Consider the following 27548-nt stretch of genomic DNA (forward strand, 5'->3'; position numbering starts at 1 on the left):
TAATTTTTCAAAATATTGACTTGTTATATTAAACTGATTTGATATTGAATTTATAAATCGATAATTACTCAGATTTGCGACGTAAAATGGACACAACAATCAGTGAATCGTTATTTAATACCTATTATTAAAAATAACATACAATTTTCCCTCAAATAGCATGTTTTAAAAGGCCACACGTTACTATTTATGAATAATAATACAACCAAACATCTATAGATAAAAAAAAATATATGAAAAAGCAAAAAAAAAAACAACTGCAACATATGTGATATGAACTAAAAAAAAATTATTTAAAAATATATATTCTAAATCAACATGACAGCAGATGGCAGCAAATGGAGAGCGAATCAAAGCAAATGCAAACAATCTGTAGTTAACCTTTGGAGCTGCAGTAAAAGCTTTAAATATATTTTCTACTTGAATAGAAACTGTTAACAATAATAATACAAATTAAAGTTAAAATTCAAACGCACCAAATGTGATCGAACGTAATAACGTATTGAACGTAAAACTAAAACAAAATTCAATTGAACAATAAATTCAAAACAACAACATTGCCTTCTTTCATTTACATGCAAAACGTAAATCGAAATCGTAGCTTAAAATTACACTAACTAAGCGAAAAGTAACAAAACTGACAACTAAAATTGTTAATCGATAGGATTTGAGTACCAAAAAAATAATAATAACAATAGTGACAATTTTTCTACGTACGCATTAGCTGTAGTTTAGTTAGGCAATGCATAGACAAAGTCTGGTAATCAATTACGGTAACGTGATAGTGCGCTTACGTTAACGTTACGCCAAAGCGGGCAGCAGGCAACACAAAGAAATCAATAAATGTTTATAGCTTTCAATGCCAAAATACAAACGAAAATGAAATCACCAACGAATACGATGCTGCGTGACGTTAACGCGACGTAGCAAACGCAGCACTAGCGTTACGTTACGTTACGCTGCGCTACGTAGCGGAGGCCAATCAATAGACGCAAAGAACAAATTCTGCATTACAATCAATTCTCTCACGCCATTGCCATAAAACCAGTCGAGTATAACGTTACGTAAAGTGAACGCGAAACGATAACAATTACGTCATCAACGCGATCAACGCAGCCGAAACGTCATTTCAGATAACGTAGCAAGCAGTCATCGGTGTCTCATCGCGGGATACGTAACAGCAGCAGAGCAGCAGCAGCAGCAGCAGTAGCAACAACAACAACAACAACCACAACAACAACGACGTAACGGAGCTAGCGAGCAGAGCCGACCACTGGCGATCAACGCAGCCCATCCTCAGCCCGCCACTCAGCTGCGCCAGGGCTTAACCACTGACGCAGCTACTTCGAATTCAACAATCCCCGAATAAGCACAACAGAGAAAAGAACAACAACAAAAACACCAACAACCAACCACAGCAATAACAATAACAGCACAACAAACACTTAGAAGAGAAACAAAAAAGAAGAAAACAAAACAAATAAGGAATTTTTCTTAAAATACTCTTTGCTTCTATATATATATATATATTTCTATAATCCTCCTCCTTGTGCCTAATCGAACGTGCGCTCATTATACGTATTCTCTCATTCGAACGTTGCGTTAACGTAGCTGTGAGCATTACGTGACAATTTGTTACGCAATTGGATGCAGCCACATGCAAATCGATTGACCTAACTTGAATTCTTAACGTGACATTTAGTTTTGACGTAATTAAGCTCCTAAAAACGTAACCTGTATCATCCCATTGATTTCGTACTGAACACTTAACTCTAACTTTAACTATACCAACAACCAAAAACAAAACAAAACAAAACAAAATAAAAACAAATACTAAACTTAAACAAAAGAAAAACAGAACAAAAGAAAACTTAACAGACGCTGTTTATATTTTGTATGAGACGTTAAACGTTTGACAGTCGACAATCGACAGTTGACAGTTGACCATTGACAGCTTGACAGCTTGACTGCTTGACCTTTTGACCGTTTAAACAAAAAGCAAAACAACAACAAACAAGATGCAGGCCGCATTGATGCTAAGATCGAAATCTCGGGTGGCGAGAAGAAGAAAGCTACGAAAATTAGGTGGAAGACTTGAGTTGCCTAGTAATGTAGCAACTAAAGAAATAGCTCCATTTCCTCGTTATCCACCTGAGTCATGGGTAATAATATAAAATACCAAAAACCAAATACCAATAAATTATAATAAATTTATACCACATTCTCTCTAAATAATAGAAAGGCAAAGTACCCACAAAAAAAACAAAACGATTAAATTGCTTTCTATCTCTTAACTACTCGATAACATAAAAAAATAAGAAAAGAAAGAAAAAGAAACCACAACGAGCGCAATCTCTTTTAAAAAGCCGTCAAATGAAAATCATCAGCTAAAATGAAACTCTAATGTCCAGTTCCCTGATCCAATTAAACCAAATATATACCTTAAACTGAATACGAATTAAATCCCAGTATCTCAACTATCCCTTTCGAGCTATCTCTCTCTGTCTCTCTCTCTATCTCTCTCGCTCTATGTCTATGTCTCAACTGTCTCTCATTATCAACTTCTGTCTCTCTCATTATATCTCTCCTTATCTCTCTCTCTCTCTCTCTATCTCTGTCTCTGTCTCTCTCTGAGTCCAAGACACACTCCATTATGATTTTGTCAATCCCAAGAAATAACTCCACAGAGCATTTGATTTAATATTAGTTGTGTGCCTAGAGGTTAAGCACAAGTTATACGCTAGGTTTTACATGCTAGTATTCAAGTTTTATTCAAATCTTTTACATATATACTCTAACATCTATATAGATCTATATATATATATTCTTGATCCTGATATTAAACTTGAACGTGCAGTTAACTTTAGCGTACGCCCAAATCTGTTTGGCATTGAAACGACTCCCCTCTAGATCTTTTTAACCGCTTTGGAACGTACCTAACTCTTTGCTCTCTTAACTTAGTAGTGATAATAATAAAATAATATTCGATATATGGAACTTTAGATACAATATATACTTATATTTCAAGTTTTGAGCGCTCTGCCAGCCAACTACTTAATGCGCTGTACAATTAGCTTAAAAACCACCTATTTTCCAACTCTACAAGTACTTAATATTTAACAAATAAATACAATTTATATCTCTAGCGCTTTTGCTCTACTTCTAAGACACACCTACCCACCCGTTACTCTGTCCCCAAACGGCTTTCTCTATCTCTATCTCTCTCTCTCTCTCTGTCTCTTTCTTTCCAAACTAACTACTATAACTCTATAAATATTCTAACCTACAACTCTCTATACGTAAATCTATATCTGTCTCTGTCTATCTCACCCCACCCACCACCAACCACTTCACACCTAGCTTTAAATGTAGTTGTACTACCCAAAATACCGCCCGCACTGACAACCTACCCCCCACTGCCCACTACCCACCTCACCCTTAGCAAAGATCAAGCAAACACTTTCGCCTACCTTGCACTTGCTTCTAAACCCTCTTTAATCTTAAACTCAACGTACAACGTGTGTAGCTCTTCACACCACAAAACAGCAACTAAGACAAATTAGTGCGCTCTTTCTCGCTCTCTATCTCTCCTCTCTGTCTAACAAACACACACGTTGCACTATTAACTAGACCAAGTAGTAATCAAGAAATATCAAGCAAAACGCTTCCTAAATAAGTATATTTCACATAAAACTCTAAACAAACCTTAATCAAATAGTAAAAAACGAGCTATGAAATATCAAATACAAATTACCTACATAACAAATATAAAGCACATCAATCAATTTGCGATACACTCACACCAACACATACACAACATACTCTCTCTCTCTCTATATCTCTCTCTTTCACTCACTTTTACGTTGTAGTCACCAGATTTTATTTTCGTACTTGTTGCATAGATCGAAGACTATTTAATAGATCCATGGTTCAAGTTTTTAAAGTTTACACATTTAGTACATTAGCTAATCGCTCTCTTTCTCCCATACACATACATATATCACATCACATATTCTGTATCTTACCATCTCTATCTATCACTCTATCTCTCTCTCTCTCTCTCTGTGTATTTCGCGCTGTCACTTTCGCTTGCTGACACTTACGAATACGTAACGTCAACATGACAACACATTAAATAAAAACGTGCAATTCTTTTCACGTATCTTTTACGTTTTTCAATCTTACACACTTGCGTCTCGATGTCGTTGCGATAATACGTAAACCAATTACCACATTACGTTTACGTAACTCTTTTTTGTAACTAGAAAAATACATACGTAACAACGCCACCGGCGCCACAGCCGGAGCCGCCGCCGCCACCGCCGGAAGTAAGTGACAATAAAAGAGAAAAATTCAAAAAGAAAATTCCCATTTCCCATTCACAACTCAACTCAACTCAAAAAAAAAGATATCGAACAAAACACATGCAACTGAATAATCTTTTTTGCCGTTTTTGAACGTTCATCACGTATACAGTTTTTTTGTGTATGTGTAACGTAATAAACACTATGCAACAACGTTGTGCCGTTTACGTTGTCGTCTTGCAGTTGGTTGTAATTTGAAAGTACAATGAAAATGCCTGTAAATAAATTCATTGCTTTTGCCTACAACTCTATTTATCTACTCTTATTTCTCTATCTGTATTTTGTAATTGTAACTGAAACTGCTTTTTTTTGTTTAGTGTATATTTTCTTTTAATTTCCCACTACGCATTTGCATATAAAATATTTAAAATACTTTGTTGGTGTGCATTTGGTGTGTTGTTCTTCCTTTTCGCCATTTTCATTATGCCAGAGCCAATAAAATATTTTAAATATTTTATAAACTGCAAAGCAAGGACGTAGCTGATGAGTGCAAAAAAAAGCCCGCCTTTTAAAGCAAACAAAAGAAAAGGCGAAGAAAAAAGAAACAAAAAAACGAAATTGCATTGAATATTTACAAGCATTTTCATTGCTTTGATTTGAACGACCTATGTATGATATGTACTTGGAGTAGTATCTCTGCCCCTCCTGATGCCGTATAAGTAAAGAGCAAGCGACTGTACTGCAAGAGCTGCCAACCTAACTTAAATCACACATGCAAACTAGCAACCTCAGACTGCCAACTCATGCCATTAACATATTTAAATCTACACACATACACACACATGTATTGTATTTATTTAATTAGTATTCCATTAAATGAATGCGCGCACACAAAATATTGTATCTTTTTGTTGTCAACATTTTAGGGAATACACCAATTAATTTAGAAGAAATTCGAAAACATTTTTAATGAACAATTCTGCGAATTTGTGATAGAAAAAATCATAATTAATTTTAGGTTTTATTTTACAACTATAAATATTTTATATAAAATGGATTCAAAATAACCTCTGCCAGGATCTCTTGTGCACTATTGGGAATTTCATTTGAAATTGAATTTGCAATTAACCATAAAATTTGTTGTGCCAAACCTCTCTAAAACCACTCGTGCTAGATATTTCGTCATAAATTAACGCTTTAATTCGCAAATGCAAATGTTGCGGATTTTAATGAACATGGCAGCGGGCCGACTATTAGCATAAATCAATTTAGCTCCTCAACAAGTTGAAAGCCACAAAGTGAGCACTTTTGAGTGAATATTTGTACATCAGAATATTTTGCGTGTGCGGTTTAAAATAGTATTTAATGATGTTTTATTTGATAATTTAGATAAACATTTAATTTTGCTCATCTTAAAGCTTTACTTTGATTTGTAGTCATTAAATGAAAACTAAACTACATACAATACAAATCAACAAATATCAACAAATAAACCAAAAGAAAGTATGCAACATTAACTAACAACCAGAACAAACCACCAACAACAAAATACACGAAAAACACAAAACAAGCAAAACAACAAAATAAGCATTTAAATCTAATAATTATGAAAAATGGTATCAAGTTTTCCCAAAAAGATTCTGTAAAGCTTACTTGCCTCTCATTCCCGTTTTCGATCTAGGAGCTCAACTTGATTCAATTGCGAAATTTGTTCCACAAAGTCAAACATAGAAAACAATAATAAAAAAAACCAATACGCTCAGCTTACGGTAAACATAAGTAAACATAATTTGAATGTTTTACAAAACGTATAAAAATAGAATTTTCGTCTTGACAATCCAACTGACGATTGCCAAAGCGAAACCACTTTTGTCTCAAATTTAAATGCAAATTTTTATTTGGGCTCAATCAATAAATATTATTTATTCTTTTGTGGAACATTCACATGTTGAAGCAAGCGCTAAAAACTAAAAACAAATCTTAAAATTAAAATGCAATATCAAAAAGAAAACAAGGAAAATTACTAAAAGAAAAACCGCAACGTGTACGCATAGCATAAGTTAAAAAAAAAGATGGGGTTGCTGGGGTCTTTCATTGTTTTTGCTTGGGTTCTCGTAAGTCTTTAAAAACAAATTTACCCACTTGCAGCACTCTGGGTAAGTCGGAGCTGGCGTATTACCAACAAAACATACATAACTACATATTACAATACGTTATACTAAATAATGTGTTTCAGTAGATTAGCAAGCCTTTGAGTTTAGCTTTGCCGGCCCATCCATATGTACAAATATCTTATCTGATCCTTGCTGAAATTAAAAAAAATAAAATAAAAATAAATTCAGATTTCATCGTAACCAAATTATTTATTATTTCGCATTATAAATAAAATTCTTAAAACGTAATTTAAGAACATTTCGATTGAGTTTCGCCCTTACTCGTGTCCAGATGCCAAAAGTGAATTTAAGCACCCTTTTTGGGATCGTACCAAACATTTTGCTGCATACCTTTCGAGTCTCTGAGAACCTAAGAACCTACTTGACTGATAATGCATCACATCCACATACTATTTAATGAATATTTATTATAAGTTTATTTGTTGAACACTTCAAACTTGCGCTTTATAAACAAAAAAGAATTGCTTTCGTTTTCTGTCGCTCATCTTCAGCTTTTCTTTTCCACAAACACAGACACACACTTAAACAAAAGAAATTGCTTATCGTTTCTTCTATTTTTCTATCTTTTTCTCCCTACTATCCCTTTTTCCCTCTCTTTCTCTCTCTCAGTTTCTTTCTCTTTACCTCGACTATTCGAAGCACGCACCGAAAATTTAAAAGAAAATAAGTACACACACTGACACACACACACACACACACACACCTAACACTTTACTGTTAATTTTTTTCTCAACGCAGGTACGCGACATTAAATTACAATTTATCATGCGCTCTTTTCTCGCTCTCTCTCTCTTTCTCTCTGACACACCCAACCAAATAACGCCTTAAAGTATGCAACGCACTTGCCAAAAAACAATATCTGAAATATTAGGTACAGTCAAAAATTTAATGTTTCTCAGCATTTAATAAACTATTGGTGTCTAAACGTCTAATCGCAATGCTCTCTCTCTCTCTTTCTATCTCTCTTAAATATATATTATATTGTATATCTCTCTCACTCACTGTATCTCTCTCTCTCTCTCTTTGTGCTGTGACCCATGCTCTGTGTGACTAAGAACATAGTAGCGTGCTAGGTTTAGTAAATATAGCTTCTAGCTTATATGAGTATGGCTGTCTGTCTCTGTGCGTCTGTGTGTGTATGTGAGTGTGTGTGCGAGCGTGCGAGTGTGTGCGACAACTATCTGTATCTGTGTATGTATGTATGTGTGCGGCATATCGAAAGTATCGTTAGGCCAGCAACTATCGTATAATTTTCTAAACAAAAAACAAAAACAAATATTGCCTCTTGCATGTTTGCATTGCCTTGCGCTCATTTTTAAAATTAAGCTAACTATTGTTGTTGCTCTCGCTCTCTTTATCTATCTCTCTCTCTCTCACTCACTTTTCTTACTATTTCTATTGTTCTCTCGTTTGCTCCTTTTGGTGTTTGTGCGTTGCTCGCATGCGCTTAATTATCAAAAAATATTTCATTTTCTTGTACATTTTTTTTGTTAATTTTTCGATTCTTTGTTTGTTTTTCGTTTGATAAGTGGGCCAGAAAGTAATCGCATGGCATCTATCCATAATGTGGGGCTGCCAACCCGCTAAAAACTATCGAGCAGCTAATGATTTACAATACACTCTGTGTGCACTCTTTAATCTAACAACAAAAAATGCTTTCCTTAGTTTTACGTTTGGTTTTTGGCAACGTTTTCTTGAAATATTATAGGGTATACAACTTAAAACATCATAGTCTTTATAGCAGGACTAACTTAAATATTGAGAGATCATTTACCCAGTCTATAGTACAAGGCCAGGCCCAGCCATTTTGCTCTAGTCTTCCATCAGTAACATCCGACATAATGAATGATTACCATGAAATCTCCAAGTTTTCGCTGTAATTCTTCTCACTCGCGCCTGTAAATATTCGTGTCTAAACATTGTGGTAAGATCTTAACAATCTACGTAAATAATTGCCATGTTCATGTAAGTAATACGCTTTTCAAATATGTATACATCATTTCTGCTGAAATCCTAAAATCTTTAAGACATTTAACTTTAACAAGGCCTCTTTTTGTCAACGAAAAGTTTTGTACAAGTTGCAGCCCATTTCCTGCTGCAACTGCACTCGACTGCAATCAAATGGAAACGAAATAAGAACCGATTCCCCCCAGCCATTCCTTTTCGCCACGTCTCTACAGCACTCTGCTCCCCATTGTTTTTTTTTTCCTGTGCTCGGCATCTCTCGAGTTGAGAGTTGAGTTGAATTTTAGTGCTTGGCGCAGCACTTTTAAAAATTTGATTGCGAGCAAATTATGTAGCATATTTCTGTCTGCTCCTCCTCCTTCTCCTCTGTTGCCGCTCTATGATGTATGTGAAATTGAGTGCAAGACAGATCGATGGAGCAAAAGTGGCTTGTACATAGTCATGGTTGGAATTCTCTTTAATCAAGCCGCGACACGCGTTCAATTAGCAGCATATTTCGACTTCGTTTGGCGTCAGCAGACGGCAGTCGGCAGTCGACAGTCGTTTGACATTTTCATTTTCAAAAGAAAAAGGAAAAACAAAAGAATCCGAAAAAGAAAAAGAAAAAGCAAAACTAAAACGACGTTTACATTTCATGGCCGGAAGTACAGCAAAAGAAGAAAAACTAAAAGAAACGCTCACTTCCGCTGCAGCACACTGTGCGTCCACCCTGAAACAGAAAACTCAAAGACCAACACTCACTCACACACACACACACACAGTTTTACAAAAAAACAAACACATACATATATGCTTATATACACTGACTGCCACATTAAGCCACAAAACGACTTTAATTTGCGGTGCCCGTGGGTTAGATCCTGCCCCGGCCTCAAATACCCCATTCCACATGTCTAAACTTTGAGCCGTTGGTCCAATTCCGATTCCGATTTCATTATACAATCTGCGCCTTGTGCTTTCCTGGCTCTGAAACTGAATTTCTGCCCTCTTCTCCCTCGCCTATTGACAAGGTATCTTAACTTTTGTATGCTCAGACGCAAATAAAGTTTCGATTAAATCACACCACACTTTGATAATAAATTTTTGATGAACTGCAACTTTGCTTGGCAAACACAAATATTGATTTCAATTTAACTAGTTTTCAAATTGAATGACTTTCCAAAAATATAAATGCGGATAATACTTGATAAATTATTATAGAATTTATAATTTCACTAGATCTGTTTAGAGGATATCTGTCAGTCGAATACGCTCGACTAAAACAAGTTTAGTTGTTTGCCTTTAAATTGGTTTTTTTGGACTCGTCGCTGCAACTTTTCTCTTTGGTCGACATTTCCTTTTTTTCCTGTTGAATTCGTTACTCTAAGCATAGCCTTGAAAGTTTTCTCTTTTGCTCACCCGTTTTCTCTGTCTCTTCCTGCGTGTTAAATCTGTATGTGTCTCATGTGTTGAATGTGTTTTATGCATTTAACGCGCACCAAACTGCATTTCAATTGAATTTCATTCGATCGACTATCCGACTAAGTGAGAAGATACAAATCCAATAGCTATGTATTTCAGGATAGCAAAAAAGAGCTTTAAGCACTTTAGAATAGATTTTATCAAATGTATTCATATATTTAACTTAACAATTAACAAGTAAGAAAGTCGAGTCTGCTCGATTGTGAAATTACAGCAATCCAATTTAAATAACAGCAAAACAGTGCGGTATTATTCTAAAAATATACCAAATTAATATATTATAAAATATTAAAACATACTGAATGCTATATTTGGTATATTAATATGGGACGACATTCAAAATAAACGGATGAGTATACCAGATTGTCATTTGAAATGTTAAGACCCGATTGCTTTTTTAGTCATACAAAAAAATTTCTTAAATAATGCCCCGTTTCCTCAGCCACTCGGTATTTTTTATTTTTACCCATTTTGACGTTTTTACACAAAAAAAAAATTTAAAAAACGGCAAGGGTAAATTTTTTAGTGTGACAGCAAAACACTTGAGCTGAATGTAATGAAACTTTAAAGACATATTCGCACATATTTTTATTATCAACTTCAAAATACACCGAAAAAATTATATTTCTACGTTTGTGTTCGATATTTTCACATAGCTCACGAACATAGAAAAACCGAGTTTTTTCTTATGGATTTTCACATGGGGCAAATGTAACATTTGAGGGAAATTGAAAATAAAATGCCCAGAAAAACCAAGTTTTTGATGCTATGAGAACATTGCACAGCTTCTACAATTTACAATTCTACAAATGTTCAGGAACCATAAATAATGTAGTTAATTATAGCTCTATCTCTTATATTCTCTTCAATTCTGAGTTTTATACGGACAAACATACTGTTGGCGATGATCAAGAATATATATAATTTATAAGGTCGGAGATGTCTCCTTCAGCCTCTCACATCCATTTCCTGCAGGTACAAAGTTATAATACCCTTCTACCCTATGGGTACCGAGTATAAAACCTCTATCACTTTATGTTAAGTTAATTTTGTTCGCAGTGAAAATATTTACTCTTTAAAGTCACAATTGGTGTATTTTTGTTTGAGAACAAGCATTACACACTAGATTGGACCACATTGCGGTTGTCTTTGAAGTGGCCAATGGCAATATTGACCCTAATGAACTGCTGGAGAACAGGTTGAATAGGGTCTGAGCTTAGAGTCCTGGGTCTATTTAATGCTGATTTGTGTAGCAAATTTACTGCAAAGTCTCTTTCGTATGCCCTCATCCTTGCCCCTGGCCATGGACCAGATATAGGCTCCATAAGTAGAACCATGCACCGCATGAGCTGTGAACACCTTGAGGCTTTTTTGCTTCAGGGCTGCGACAGCAAAACAAAGGAAACATCAACACCCGGCAAGGCTCTTGCCAGAAACTAAGAGACTGTTGGCCGTTGAGGATGTTGGATGTTAGATGAGGAATACGGGTTGGAGGGGGTAGGGCCAACACGTTCAGTGTCATTTAGTGAAATTGGCTGTAATGTCTCTATAGCTGTCCCTGAGTAGCATAGTGTCGTCTCTTTCGGTTTCTCCTTCTCGTTTGCACTGTTCCCATCCAGTTGACTGCATTGTCTAAGCATTACGTTTTTCTTTTTTTTATGCGCCTCTCTCTCTCTGTGTGTGTCAGTCGCAGCTGTGGCTGCTGCAGCTGCATTTTTCATTAGCCTGCGCACATTTTTTTCCTTCAGCTCTCCAGCTCGAGCTCGAGCTCGAGACTTAGGGACTTGGCTGGCAGCCCACCTGTGTGCCTCTGGCTGTGCCACAGTATTTGATTGTTGATTTTCAAGTGCATTTTGCACTTGATTCAGCTCAGCTCTTTCCATTTCAGCTCAACTAAACTCAAGTCGTTGCTTGCCGAGCTGCTTACATTCACAATCACATACGTCCAGTGGCAGTTAGTAGCTGTCGACAAGGACGTGGACTGAACGTAAACGTGGAGATGGATGTGAACGTGCAATTGTAATGTTATGGTTGCTGTTTGGGTAGATCGAACTTGGAGGAAATGGAAAGCTCTTAAATCGAAGTCAATGTAAAATTGAACGAAGATTGAGTTACAACCAATTGATAGTTCAGTCTCCAACTAAAGTCGCTTTGATAAAATTAAAGCATAACTCAAACGAAACTAGTTGACACATGTTTCCAGTTGTCTATGCATTCAATCAGTGAATTGAACTTCCGGCTACAGTTGTGATTGTCAGCTCCATTTCCAACTCGAAATGAATTATTTATGTCCCTCGCTGATCTATAATTAGGCATACCTCGAGTCCCATGTCAGTCAAGTACTTACAACAAGTTAACAGCAAACAAAGCCCAAAAGGCAAACAACAATCACAAAACAATCTTCAACAATCAATAGGGCCACAATAAATTACAGTCGTTAATGTGTTGTACACTTCCTGCGCCTTTGTCACGTCGCGGCGTATAGTTGCAGCTACATGTTAATTTTCGGCGCCACAACAATTTATTATTATGAAAGAAATCAATGGCGGCAATCTGTGTGGCCAGAAAATCCCAAACCAGCAGCTAATTATCGTTATTAAAAGCTGCACTGCAATTAACTTGTATTTCCCCAACAACATTTGTACACACGAAGTATATAATCACTCATTTTATAAGTATAATTTAATATAAACTAGGAGAGAATTGTCATTTACCAAATCAATTTCATTTTTTATAAGAAAGGTTTAAAGTGAGGTTAAATAACTTTTTCTAATCAACTGGCTTACAGGTAATGAACTAATCACAATTTTCGATGTTAAGGTAGCCTGTGTGACCATATTTTTGAGTTGTCGTAGTACTTCGATTTGCCATAAAACGTCAAATTTTGTAGCACAATTTTTGGGGCAGCTGCCATTTGCTTCCGTGAGTGCTGTTCATTAGCGTTTTGTCACCCTCGTACAACATGAAAAAGAATGCAAAAAGAAGAGAAAAATTTTGAGGTTTTGGCTGTAATTTCGACAACCTTTTTTTTCGGTGCTCGACGTTGCGTGTGCTTAAAAACGTTGAGTGTAATACTAAGGAAGGGGAAGAATGAAGGAAATAGCTAGCTAGCTAACTTTATGGTATGCGGGTAGTGTGTTTAAAAATAGCTAATCCATTGTGATATGGATTCAGCGATTAGTTTGGGAAGCCATTGTCAAAAGGTGAAAGTTTAATGAACACCTGGCGTGATCGACTTGAAAATAAAGTATGCAAAAAAAAAAAATAAAAGCGAACATGAAAAAATTTCTACTGAAATAGAATGCAAATTTTAAATGAATTGCCATTTGCCACGTGTCGCTGTCACAGTTCGGCCCACAATATTGCAATAATAATAATAATAATTATATTTGTGGTCTCACAATTGGCAAATTATATTCCAGTTAGCTATAATTTTCGCATTTCACATTTGGAGGGCCGGGCAGGCCAAACAAACCAAGAGCCCGAATAAACACACCTGCCACGTCGTCAACTGCGAACTTGACAACAACATTTTGTTTACAACCAACCACCTCAACCCCCCTCTCCATGCAGCTCAGCACAAGCTGCGTGAATGCGTGTAAGTTACTACAACTGTGGTCTGCTGTGGCGCCTCCGTCATTCGTCAATCAGCGTCGCAAATTGTTGATTACACCTACTACAAGAACAGCAGCAGCAACAACAAGAACAAGAACAAGTCAAGGGCAACATACAACACAGTTACAGTTATGTGGAGCACTCAGTGCCGATCGATAAGCCTCCTCCATGTGGCTGCGATTTCGCACACGAAAAGCAAACGAAACCAGAAACAGAAACAGCACCAAAAACTCCGTCGAGCGTGCGAGCGACCTGACGACGCTTTCACATACTCGCTTTATATGATATACTATAGCATATACGTGCAGATATTATATATACTATATATATATATATATATATGTGTATATATATAGAAATAGTAACAACACTTAGATATCTATATATCTGATGGCTCTGTATATAGGCCACTCTGTGCATCTGTATGTCTGTGTGGATGTGTCATTTTATTTGCCTTATTACTAACACGCAGCATATTTAGTAGCTGGCTTAGCGGCAGTCCCCTGTTAATATGGTATCGTATCGTATAGTCTAGTAAGGTCTACGGCTCTGAGGTTTAGCGTCCCCGTATCGCGAGTCGCGACAGCCCATTAGAATGTCTAAATGTGGGTCTGTCTATGCCTGTGAGTGAATGAGGAGTGTGGAGTGGGTGTGTGTGTGTGTGTGTGTTTGCTTGTGTGTCCAAGTTGAAATGGCATTGACTTTTGTTTGTCTGATTTGCGGAAAGTTTACTTTAAAAAGCAAATAAATAAATAAAACATATGTATATGTATACAGTGGTTAAATCAACCTAATTATTCATTTTAACATTTTAAAATTTAATACATTATTTTTTTTCAATTACATTACAAATATTATCTATTTTATTGATTTCACTAAACATTAAAAAATTAACAATTTTGATCAAATATAACTTAAATAAATATTAAAATTTAGTTTATATTTGATACCTTTTTTTAATATATTAATAAAGGTTGAGAGCGTTTTGTGGCAAACATTTCAGGGACTTAGTCTATAATTTGAATATTATTGCATGACTGATCTACGATGATTGATACATATTTTTACTATATCTTGCTATGAAAGCTTTCCCAAGCTTGGCGCTGAGGCATGAGAATATTATTTAAAGTTAGCATATGGAGTTTGGAATACCCTACAATTTCTTGAATGCAGTTCAAGTTGTGTCTTGCAGTGTGTTGACCTTTCTCTTTCAATTAATATTTATTTTTTATGTTTTCTTTCTCGATGTGTTGACGTTTCCACTCTTCTCTCTTCCCTTCAACCTCTTTCCATTTACTTGATGTGTTTTTTCATATATTATGTTTTCATAACCTAACTGTTAACTGTTTACTCTCCTTCTTAACTCAATGTGTGTTTATGCCTTTTACTAACAAAAAAAAAAAAAAAAAAAAATCGAAAATATATACTTAAATCGTTGTACAAGTTATTGGCTGTCAAGTATTTTTAATATTGTTGTTGTAATTGATGGAAATCATTGAAAGTGTAACCCAAAACCACAAACAACTTTATGAAATTGAATATTGAATTGAGAATTGCAAAATTGAAATTAAAAGTTGATTGCTTTTGCATTAGTCGTTACTCTCTTGTGAAATGAGTTGTACTTTTGTTTTGTTACATTTTCTTTTTGTTGTATGCTTTTACCAAATATATATTTATACTAATAGTCGAAAAAAAAAGTCAAAAGTAAATAAGAAAAACAAAAAGAAAATCCACCGAGCGATGCTCTCACACAGCCAAACTAATCACAGTAACTGTATATATTTTCTATGCATTTGCCCCACCACCACAACCACCGACCACCGACCACCAACCACCGACCACCGATTAACGACTAACGACACTACCCACCACCCACCGCCACCAACAACACAACACCATCCGGCCACACCATCACGCTATCTATGTGTGGGCGTGCGTGCGTGTGTGTGCGCGTGTGTTTGTGTGTGTGCGTGCGTGCGTGCGCGTGTTGTAATCGTCGATGTCGATGTCGCTGTCGCTGTCGTCATCGTCGCCGTCGTCATCGATACCACTATCGATATCGATATCGATGTCGCATTCGCCTTTTGATGTTCGTGACCATACGTTGTCCGCATATCGATAAAATCTAACCAATCGATACTGTGATCCCACAGTGCGCTCAGGGACGCGCCGCTTGGCTGGAACGCGGCCGCCGCTGCAGCGTACAGGAGCAGCAACAGCAACAGGCCACCTGCCATCGACGCTGGGTGAAGCGTAACCGAGTAAGTCCATCACGTAGAGCCTCTCACATAGCGCTGTGTAAATACCGTACCATCTGCATCTGCATCCGCAACAACAACTACAACAAAAAACCAACCTACAACAATAATAACCCAACTACCACAACTATCGAAAAACAACAAATTACCAACCAATTTACTACAAATCAAGGAAATCAGTTTCCTTTTATCAATTGTCGCACATTTAATTCCTTCAACTGCATCATTTATTCGTATGTCCTCTTTCTTTATGATCACACCTCGCTTTAAGCAATATGTTCAGCGCATTCGATTCTAGGTGGCGCAGGAATTTATATTTATAGAAGCCATATATACTCGTACCTACCATTATTATTATTATTATTGTTGTTATTGATACTCTACAATCCAAATGCCAAACATTTTTAAGTTCATTTTAACTGCGATTTTCATGCCCTTTTTACCCATATTAAACTATAATTACAATTCTTTTCCATTTCCGAGTGTTAGCCCCTCTTTAGAATGCAAAGATAACTGAGATAATATCAGACTGTAGCCAGGACTTGTATTATATACGAAATTCACATTTTTCACATCCTCAGTTATCTCAATTAACTTGCATAAGTTGGGGAAATAATGCTCTGATCATTTTCATTTGTACTCGCATAGTAATAGATTTGTCTCTCACTTCACAGATACAAGATGCCTCTTTGGGCGGCTCCTCGGACGATGAAGATTTCCTGGGCGTTCTACGAGGACCCAGCACATTTGCGAACGCCTTTCTCTATGTGGGACTTGGCACAGTGGCGCTGGGTCTGGTCATTGCATTTGTCGGCACCGGCGAGAAGGGTTTTAAAACAGTGGAGCTAAGACTTATAGGGCCCTCTCTCATAGGCAATAATACAATTGTTATCTCTTACTGTATTACTATCAACATATTAAATGTGTTTCCCTTACAGGACTGGGCCTGATCTGTTGCATTTTACGCATCCTCTTCTGCATCTGTCCATCACACTGCATCTCATCCAGCAAGAAGACGCGCAAGAAAAATGGTAACAAGATCGATGCGGATCACACAACTTCTCTGCTTCGCAATGAGAGCAAACGCGTCTCCATTGCTCGCGGACCTGCGGTGCAGGTAAGTTAAGATCCTGACGAATAATAGTGTACAACCTTCAATTTCAAATAATGTACAGTAGAATTTGGATATTTACATGCAATTACAAGTAATTGCATAAAATTGTTTGTTCATCAAAAACTTAATCGCATTGCGCATAACTGCCCATTTTAGATTATCGCATAGTTTTTAAGACAGCACATTTTGTGTTGTGTGTGAAAAGTTGAAAACAAAGTTGTAGGTAAACATAAAGCAGCTATTAAATCTCGTCACTTGTGCGATTAACAAAAGTATACGATGATCCAGTTTTTGAGGGATTTCTTTCAGTAAAGCATACTATAGCTTTGAAGTTCCAGGTAGCTCAATGAAAATATACCAAAGAATATTAATAAACCAGATTGTCAATGAATTGTTTTAAGCCACATTTTTGTGTTAAGTATTAGAATACAATTATCGACATTCTACTGTACTACTGTACTACTGTAGATGACTTATCATTTCATAAAATTTGGTTGCAAACACATTACAAATTGTAGAAGTTTTTTAAGAAATTCTTTCATATGGTAAAACACCTACTAACTACGGGTCTTATTTGGCTTGGCTGGCAATGCGGTATGTTTTGAATTCGATGGTATATTTTAAATGTAGTTCTATGTGATTACACCAAAAATAGCCCTTGGTACATTAGTATTTTTGTGATAAAATCGGTAAAGGGTATCCAACAGTCGAGCACACTCAACTGTAGCTTTCTTCTTAAATAATAAACAAATTATTTTTTCAGCCGAAATATCCGATTGCGCATAAGCGCAGCCAGAGCAAGATGCTTAATGAGGGAATGGAGGCACTGCGACAAATTGCCACCACATCGCTGTTCATGCAAAACGAGCAGAAGACAGCGATCAATCGAGTTGTGCCCATCATCAATGAGCCAGAGAGCATGGATCACATGGGTGGTTAGTTTATTTGAATAGTAATCATTTGAAATGTATGTGTATTTATAATGTGAACTAATTACAGCTGATGCGCCGCTAGAGATGAAGAAACTGCAAACGGCTCTGAACATGTGCGAGATGAGCGATGAGGAGCAGGAGATTGTGCAGCAACAGCTGCAGCTAGCCAAACGTACAGCAACAACAACAACTGCCGTTACGAGTAGTACCACCAAAGCAACAGCACCAACAGAATCAACAACAGCAGCAACGGCAACCAAAGCCACAACAACCCTGAGCACACTAGATGAAAAACCCAATAGCAAATTGGTGCGCCAACGTGTTGCACTGCAGCAACAGAGACAACTGCAGCAGCAACAACGACAGCAACAACAGCAACATCAACAGTTGCAAGAGCAACCGGAGCAGTCGCAGTCGTTGTCCTCCTCCTCCACCGTTAGAGATTCGCTGGATGGCATTGTGGTCGTCGAGGAAACTTCCCTAATGGACACAGAGATTGTGCCACCAACGACTACATCAACTGCAACATCAACGTCTACATCGACGGCGCCGATGCCGATGGCATTGCCAAGCAGCTGCAGCACCGGAGCGATACCAAGACTCAAAAGCAATACGGCGGCGTTCAGCACGCCAGCGCAACGTCCGGGCATCTCAACGGGTGCCACGCCCAAGACGACCACAACGCCCACCACCAACAACAACACACGTCTGACCAGCTCACAATCACATCCCACAAGCTACGATCTGCCGCCGGCGCAGCCGCACACCTATTCAGCCGCGGCGACGGTGCGTGGTCCGCTGGGCATGACGTTGACAGGCTCGAGTTCCGTCTATGCGATGCCAGCCAGCCGCTTGAGTGGATTAACGGCAACGTCGAGTGCGTCGCCAACACTCAGCACAACGACAACGATCAGTTTGCTGCCGCTGCCCGCGCCGCCGACGTCATCGATAGCGGGCACTGCCATGGCAAGCATACCCGGCCAGGTTCTGGAGCCAACGGGCATTGCAACCACAAGTCTGAGCATATTGCAGCCGTTAACAGCAGCCAAGGCAGCGACGGGGGCAACGGGGATGACAGGGATGACGTCGGCAATGACAATGCAGCGGCCAGCAACGGCCTCATCGGCATCTACGTCGGCGTCCCTTTTTGGCATGGAGCACAAATCACAGCCGTCATCCGCAAGCGCAACAATGGGAGGGCGTGGCAGCTCCCTGCTGCCACCGCCACAGCCATCGGCTAGCAAATTCGAGCCGGAGCTGGTGCTCAGTCCAGCAAAGCTTGGCCAATAAATGATGATGCGACAGTTAGTTACGATTTTAGTTAGGATTTCATGCAGCCACAATCTAGGTACCATTGTGTGTGTATGCGAGTGTGCTCGAATGTTTGTGTGTGCGTAAGTGAGAGTGTGAGTGTGAGACTGAGTGAGTATGAATGTGTGCGTGTATGTGTACTATAACACTATCTTTTGAATGTGCCACAAGATCAAGCAACAATTACTATAAACAAGAAGAATCAAGAAACAAACAAACAAAAAACACTCCGTTAAAAGCCCAACAGTCGTGTTCTCAATTTCCAAATCCCCAAAATTATGCAAACCTAAAAAAATATTGTAACTATTTGTTCTCATTTTCAACATTTGAGAGAAGAACAATGTATTATAATAGAACCTAAATTCGTGAATTCAGAGCATGACTGACATTACAATATACTGTTGAACCTTACAACGAGCTTTCAGTGTCTATTAATTCCCTAGGGCTTGCTCCTTTTAATATATGTAACATAACATATATTCTATCATTTTGAGAAACTTCTTGAACTGTTAGTATCGACTTGAATGTATTTTTCTTTCTGGATCAGAATTCTCTTTATTTTCCAACTCTGTGGCAATTACATAATTGGCCAAGTGCTCAGCAAAAAAAAATAAATAATGAAAAGAAAATTGCCAACCCGCGCTTTCTAAAGCTATCCCTATATTAGTCAGGGTATTATAAAGTTTGTATACCAACATATCGTTAAATAAATATACAACAGATAATAGAATACTTATAATAACAAGAAATTTTTGAAAAAAGCGAAGGAAAGCCATCGTGTCGTCCAGTTGGTTCCCATCAACTAAGAGCTAAATTTCAATAAGGATTTCCGTGTGGGCATTATAAAAACTAAAAGAATCAAATAATACAAAAGTAATTGAATTAAAAACAAAAGCATGCAATATAACAATTAGATATGTATCCCCAAAATTGAGTGTCCATGTAGTTGAATGTAACAAATTAAATAACAACTACACTGGCCCAAAAGTAACAAATAAGTAGAATGAACAGAAGCATCCCTAAAACACAGACAGTTTCCAAATGAGTCTTAAAACGTTGAAAGAGCTCTCAACCAAAAACAAAAGAAAAACCAAAAAAATAAAAATAATTTATGACAACAAATTATTAAAGTATAAGAAATATGATTCAATTTCGTTCAACTTAAACACACATTTTTCATTTTCTCAAAGTTCTTTTCACTTTTTAAGGCACTTTTTAAAAGCTACTGCAAAAATTCAAATTCGAACAATAATGGCTGGCTCTTTCAACTAGCGCATCGAAGAAATTATAAAAAAAAAAAACAATTAAATCGATAATGATAGCAAAAAAAACCAAATCAAGTGATTCAAGAGAATAAAGCTACATAACATTTGGGCAAATAATAGAAACTACTTAATTGAAAATAAAATGCATAACAAGCAAAACTATGCAACTAATAGAAAACTATGATTATAAAGATGAAATATGAATTAGTATGTATGTCAGTAAATGTATGTGCAGAATAAAACCGAAATACATAAAGAAAAATTATTGGAATCTTTTCTTTAGTCTAATAAATATTAAAAAGACATTAGTCAAGTATTATTTAAAGACCAGGGTTTATATTGTCTTAAAGAATATTTCTTTAGACTGTCAAATTTGGGATAGTCTTAATGATTTGTCCGTCTTTCATAGATACAAGTGTACTATGTTGTCAAATGCAAATTTTACAAAACTTTGCATACTTTTAGGATTTTAGGCTTGTGAATTCAAACATATTGACAATATGTCGAACTGTTATATGTTATAGATAGATTTTTACCTGTGTGGAACTCTTCCCTAAAGCTGTATTCCATAGTACCTTTGTCTAGATGTGACCGCACGCAAAATTTACCAAAATATTTGGTATATTTCCATTTAGCACTGCGTTGATTTTAATATTTCGCAAAATAATTTGAATATTTTTTCGGAAGCTTTAAATGTGTTTCTCTCAATCTCAAGAATTGTTTCCGAAAGATACAAATCCATAAAATGAATAGCGTAATTTATTAAATTAACCGTCAAACAGTGCTTAGCTTTTGCACACAGCCAACTTCACGTGAGTACAATTTTTGCGCGCAGCCAACTTAACTATTATTTTCAAAACTTACCTGGTCACCCTAAATTTGAAAACTTGAAGGGCTAACGTATTTTTGGAATATAAGAAAAACAACTTTACCAGTTTCATAACCATATTCATTTATTTCATTTGTATTTGTTGAAAGTTTTGTGTTGCCAAAAGGTCTGTTTTCATTTACATTATCTATTTTTTTCACTATAACGTAAAATATAAATTTGTATGATAGATTTGATTGGGTTTAAGTTTCGCTACGGTTTGAAACGGTTTCAGTCAAGCTGCTAAAAAGGGACTTCTTGATTTGAGAATTACAATATATGCATGCAGTATGTACGTTATGTGTGTATGTATATTATAAAAAGATCTACTACAACAATAATATCAGTATCAGTTTGTGTGTACCCATTACCAAACAATTCAATTAATTATTTTGCGTTATCATCGATTTTAATCAATTCAGTCTCGCCGTGGTTAAGCACCTGGCATCATAATCCTCATCATTATCATAATCGTCATAGTCATCATCTTCAGTTCAAAAGTTTACTCATTGTGAATACCTAAACTTTGAGTTCGGAATCGCATCCTCCAAAAGTGCTCGAAGAGGTTATTAGTACATAAATGTACATAATATTGCATATCTTGAACTATGTATTTATTTTTACTTGTATATTTGAGAATATATATCAATTTGTTTGCTTGTTAATAGAATTTCTTTTCATCATTTTTGATTGTGGGCATTTGACATTAAAGTTCTACTAATGTTTGAATTGTTGAATTCTAAATTGATTAATTGCCATTTCTAGGGATTAACATAGACACCAAAAAAACATGAGTAATAAATATGTACGTTTCGTGTATTTTGAGTGTATTATGTGTAGTATTTGTTATAAATCTATTATTAGTTGCTCTTTCATTTTATGTATTTAGAAATGTTTGTATTGCTTAGGGGACTGGATCTCTTAACTCAACTCAATTTATCTCAATTCAACACAATTCACCTTCCATCTTAACTGGTTCGAAAGGCCTACGGGCGGCATTTAGGGCGCTAGTTTAGAGTATTCTAAACTAAGCATACAATTTGTAATCATTCGTTTTCATTATCATTTTCTTCGTCTTTGTTTCGGTTTTGTTTGTTTTATTCTGCCTTTCCTTTTAAAAATCCCTGAAAATTGCTTAGCGCTGCTTATGACTTTCGAAAATTGTTTAGCTAATGTTTAAATCTTTGATGACATTTAATATGTATTGTATTTTTCACATTAAAGCAAAGTTGTTGATTCATTTTTTTAAATGCTCTATGCGCATAGTTAATAAATAATGTATAGTATGTATATTTATATATATATATATATCGTATATCGTATATATTGTGCTCTAAAAGCAAATTTCAAAACTGCATTTCTTTTTCGTTTTTTTTGTTTATGTTTAACTACGTTACATATAATTATTATTTATAAATGTATCATTTGTTTGTTGGTTTGTTAGACATTTAATTATCACACCAATTTATATGCTGGCGGGTAGTTGCTTATATAGATACAAATCTTATGTTTATCAACTTTATCCACAATGTATCACCCTTGCGCTACAGTGAAGCCTGACTTACGTGTCTACAAAACATTCAAATGCAAAGGTAAACGCTACAAAGTATAAGTACTCTTAGTACATTTACACACACCACACCCATGGTTATTATTATTATTGTTATTAAGATAAATTTTTCTTTTAGAGCTGCTGCACATCATAGACTCTTTCTCTCTCACGAATTTGCGCTTCTCCCTCTTTATTCTTGTAACTTTCTTAGCTACTATCACTTTTCACTACGAATTGTCTTGTAAACGCATCCAAATTGCATTTATCAGAACATGCAAAAGGTTTTACAACTAGTATCATAGCTTTTTTGTGAGTATTGCTTTAGTTTTTACAGGGTTCCATTTGTTAATCTATTTATCTCGAATATTTACGTCTGAATACTAATCATGCTTCAACTTGATTGTAGCTGCATTTGTCTATAAGTATACAAATTAATAATTCAATATATAATAACGTTACCTTAAGAATGCTGTAAAATTAAAACAAAAAGAAATAAAACAAATTCAATTGCATTTGTAAATCAAAAGTTTTGCTTGTACTCGTAAGTAAGTGTTGTAACAATCGTAAATGATAAAGGGAATAGACAATATTATAAAATCTCAGCTATACAGATCCATTTTCATAAATCTAAACACTGCTTCATTATATTGATAAGTTTTTCGCAAAACATAAATTCATTGCTAATTGTTTATTCAAAGTACTCGAGAATCGAAAATTATTTAAATTACTTTTGGCCTTGCCAAAAAGGTCACACAGTTTGGCATGTCGCTTTGATAGGAAATTAATAGACCTCCAGCGGATCATTCATATTCCAAACTGACGAGAATATTTAGATCTGATACAGGAAATTTACAAAAAAAATACAAGAGAAAGCACACGCATAGAAATCTCTCAACTGAGGACTAGAACATATTCAATATAGTAATGCATATTTGGGACTGCTTAACAAGTTATTAATATGGCTCAATGTTGTGACTGGGAATACTTAGAGAAAACAAAAGAAAACTCGCACTCAAAACGGACAGACAGATTAAAGTACGAAATTTTAAGGCCATGCCAGACCGTTTTTGTTTTTGTAAAAAAAAATATATGTATATATATATTGTATATAGTATACAGTATTAAACAGAGCGACAAATACGAGAGATCGTGTAAAAGTGGACCACAATTGTTAGTCCATAGATTTCAAGCTATTTTACATTATGTCATAGATTCTATAGATGTAAGTATGTTTATGTCTTATGATCTAGATATACATGTGTGTATTACTATATATATTTTTGTATATATATATATCTATCGTTTAAGATTTGATTTGACTTGTTGTTGATTGCCTACAAGCTAGTAATACCTTAGGTTTGCGCTAAGATTTCTAAACTTCATATTTAGAGATAAAGATGTATTATCATATTATATGTCTAGGTAAATATGTATATGTAAGTTATTATGTATACAATTGTATAATATTGCAAATATTTCAAATATTCAGTTTCATGAATTATATGCGAATATATAAATATAAGTGTGTGTGGTATGTTTGTGTGTGGTGTGTGCTAAGCCTATATACAATACAAATTGCTTGTCTTCACTTTGTTATCATTTAATATTACAATTTGAGTTGTCATTTTTTTGAGAGGGAGCTTGCTTATAGAGCGTTCTTAGAGTAGAGGAAATTTCGAGTGCTCTCCATGTACAATGTTTGTTTTGTTTTCTTCGTGTGTTACAACTACAGTCTATAAAATTATTATATGTTTCGGGTTTTCAATTTAAATACAACACAAATACAAAATTTGCAAATGAAATGAATATTACTATGTTTTGCATTTTCACTTTCATGTAGTAATATCGAATACATGTAATTGAATTGTTGAGTGCGGAATTTTCACTTGGTACAACTGTTTTTAAATCATTTTTATATTGTAAAAGTGAATTCTCTCCGTATTGAAGTTTTCAGTTCTTAACTCATTCTACGTTTGGTTTTTCTTGCTTTTCATAAGAGTTCATAAGTTTTATATAGAAATGTTAGTTAGTTTCAATTTTGTTCGCGTTTCACCTTACAAAGTTAGGGATGATTTAAAGTAAAATACATGTAGATATAGAAGCATGTTTGCATCTGCATCAGTTTCTTTCGGTTCTATTACGGTTTCTGCATCAGTTTGTGTATCATCTATTTTCTATTCGCATTGTCCTTCACATTCAGAATAGACCCTTGGCGCCGGCTAATCGATGTCGACGCCGAAATCACATAAATCATCATTTGAGCGTATTGTATATGTTATCCTCGCCAGCCAGCTCCACTGTAGTCACATGCTGAGCTCCCGCAGTCGCATGACGCTCGCCAAGCGGTTCCTCGCCCAAATAAACCGTGTGGTAGCTAATGGCGCTTGTGGCGGGCGTGCAGTTGATTTCCACGCGACTAACAGACTGTGGTCCATTCGGCTGATACTTCAGCGAGGCATAGTCACCATCATCATCATCATCGTCCACATTGTCGTCTCCCTCGTCGTGTTGTGGCAGCTGCGTCAGCTGCGTAACGCCCGAGAAAGTGTCACATGTGTGTGAGGCGCAAATCTCCGCATATATATTCTCCTTGGTGTAGTCGACAGCAATGGGTGCGACAGTTGCTTGAGGTGCTGCCGAAGCGGGGACACTGCCCAGGCTGGACAACACCAGAGAATCGCGCACATTCGAGTAGGGCAAATCATCCTCCACCAGAGAGGTGGGCGACAGCAATGCAGCTGGCGACAAAGCCACCAAACCACCCAGTAATGAGACGCCACCAGCAGCACGTCGTCCAGTGATGGGCTCCTTGGCCAGCTGCTGCTGCTCGGCCTTAAATTGCGCCAGACTGCGACGTTCACGTTCCGTTTCATGCAGCTGCATCTTCTGCGGCAGCGAAAAGTGTCGCAACTGATGCAGGCTGCTCGACGATTTGCTGTATTGTCTGGTCTTTACATGGAACTCATTGTACAGCTTTTCGGTGATGAATGATTGCGGCGGTGGCGTTTGATTCTCCACATCTTCCAGCTCGGTGCCTGCCTCACTAATGGCATCCGCATTGCCAGCCGCATTATGTGCCGAAAGAAGATCGGGACGCTGCTGTCGCTGTCCATTCAAGAGCTCAATGTCCTGCAGCGACATTGACTTTTGCAACAGAGTGTCCAACGACTTGGGCATGGAGCTGTGGTCAATGCTGGTGGTTAACGTTGTCGTTTCCGTCTCGCTGTGTAGCGACTGTGTGTCCGCGTGGACTGTGGCAATGGATGTCTCATTGTCGACATTGCCAAAACGCTCCTGCAACAACTTGGACATGTCCGTATAACGCTCCATGCTCATGCGCTTCGCCTGCACATCCATTTGCAGTTCCGCAACACAAGATTTATCCTCCTGCTGTTGTTGCTGCTGCTGATGTTGTTGTTGCTTGCGAAACCACTTCTTTTTGGTGGATTGAAAGACCTTCATGCGCTCGGTGATGCGATTTGTTCCCTGCGTTGAGGTTTCATTGCTGCTGTTGAGCGTTGCCGCTGCGGCTGCAGCAGCTGCTGCCGCCTCTTTGGCTTCGAGTTGCTCCAGATCGGTTTTGCTAAGAAATATGATCGAGTCCTCCTTCTCATGGGCCGACGTATTCGTTATTGCCGCCATACTGCTCTTCTCGCGCCGCAACAGCTTCGGCAAATGCAACGGCTTGAGGATCTTGAGACCTTCACGGGTTTTACTGCCGGATCGTTCGCTGCGTTGCAGCAACTCAACCTCCACCAGTTTTAGAAACTGATCGCAATTGAATTGACAAAACTTGAGCAAACTCTGCACATATCCATTGGCCAGCATACGCTGATCTGATACGAATCCCAGCAGACACTTTACCAACTGCATATCACTGCTCCAATACAATTTGCGCAATTGCAACGGCGGCTGTGCGGCCGATGGTGGTGTTGAGCTGTGAGCATACTGTTCGTCAATGGGACAGCCAATGACCACATCCTCCTTGCTCACATGACTGATGCACAGCTGCTCGGGTATCTCGGTGCCGGCGGGTCCCGAAATGTAGCGCAACATCAGTGGCAACTGCTTGGCCGCCGAGACAAGAGCACCCAAGCGATGTACACACTCTGGATTCAGTTTGCGTTGCGTGTCACCCAGTTTCTGCAGCAGCTGCGGTATTCCCGGCTCAATTTCATAGAATTTGCCCTTGGTGGAGAGTGGCACATACAGCACTTGTCGCTGTTCGTTCAACAGCTGAGCGTAGCGACCCTTCTCCTTGTCGCGTCCCATGTAACCGCCGCCGCTTGCCAAGTGCGGCTTGCAATTGCTGAGACTATTCGATTGACTGTGACTGTGGCCATTCTGACCATGCTCCTGCTTGCCATCCTCAAAGACGGCCAACAGCCGGAATACCTGTCCGCCTCGTGCCGTTGTCTTCACGTACTGTGGCCGATTCTTGGTGGGCAGGCAGCCCTCATGACTGGGACTATTGCTGGCTGCACTGGGTGATGATTCGCTAAACGCCGGCATGTTGTCCACCGAGGCAAACTTGTAGACACGCTCTCGCACCAGTTGCATGAGCGAGCCATACTGTGTGGCCGTTGGCAGCCCCTTCTCGTTCAGCAGTGAGAAATAACCTGAAGACAAAGACGGGGGAAATCAGTTTGACTCGTGTTGCCATGTCAACAGTTGCCTCAGCAGCAGCAACAACAGCGGCAGCAGAGCAACAGCTAATTGCATAATGTTT

General features: G+C 37.4%; 2 protein-coding genes across 8 annotated transcripts in view; one reads left to right on the forward strand and one right to left on the reverse strand.

The window, feature by feature from the left end:
* LOC132783630 (mucin-5AC) overlaps positions 1-20646 on the forward strand; it is a 47844-nt gene extending 27198 nt beyond the window's left edge. Inside the window, exons 2-8 of one of the 4 annotated variants that reach the window (XM_060788937.1) lie at positions 160-2162; positions 4266-4328; positions 15673-15780; positions 16452-16650; positions 16716-16894; positions 17655-17826; positions 17891-20646. In XM_060788937.1, the coding sequence (XP_060644920.1) occupies positions 2019-2162; positions 4266-4328; positions 15673-15780; positions 16452-16650; positions 16716-16894; positions 17655-17826; positions 17891-19113 (2088 nt within the window). In that variant the 5' untranslated portion in view covers positions 160-2018 and the 3' untranslated portion in view covers positions 19114-20646. The remainder of the gene's footprint in view (positions 1-159; positions 2163-4265; positions 4329-15672; positions 15781-16451; positions 16651-16715; positions 16895-17654; positions 17827-17890) is intronic. The other 3 variants (XM_060788938.1, XM_060788939.1, XM_060788936.1) reach the window with 3 other exon arrangements.
* A 2680-nt stretch (positions 20647-23326) lies between these two features.
* Positions 23327-27548, reverse strand: part of LOC132798833 (uncharacterized) — an 84167-nt gene continuing 79945 nt past the window's right edge. For all 4 annotated transcript variants that reach the window (XM_060810832.1, XM_060810824.1, XM_060810846.1 and 1 more), the window contains one exon: positions 23327-27438. In XM_060810832.1, coding sequence (XP_060666815.1) covers positions 25073-27438 — 2366 coding nt within the window. In that variant the 3' untranslated portion in view covers positions 23327-25072. The remainder of the gene's footprint in view (positions 27439-27548) is intronic.

This window comes from Drosophila nasuta, chromosome 2L (genome assembly GCF_023558535.2).
Source record: "Drosophila nasuta strain 15112-1781.00 chromosome 2L, ASM2355853v1, whole genome shotgun sequence".
NCBI classification, from domain to species: domain Eukaryota; kingdom Metazoa; phylum Arthropoda; class Insecta; order Diptera; family Drosophilidae; genus Drosophila; species Drosophila nasuta.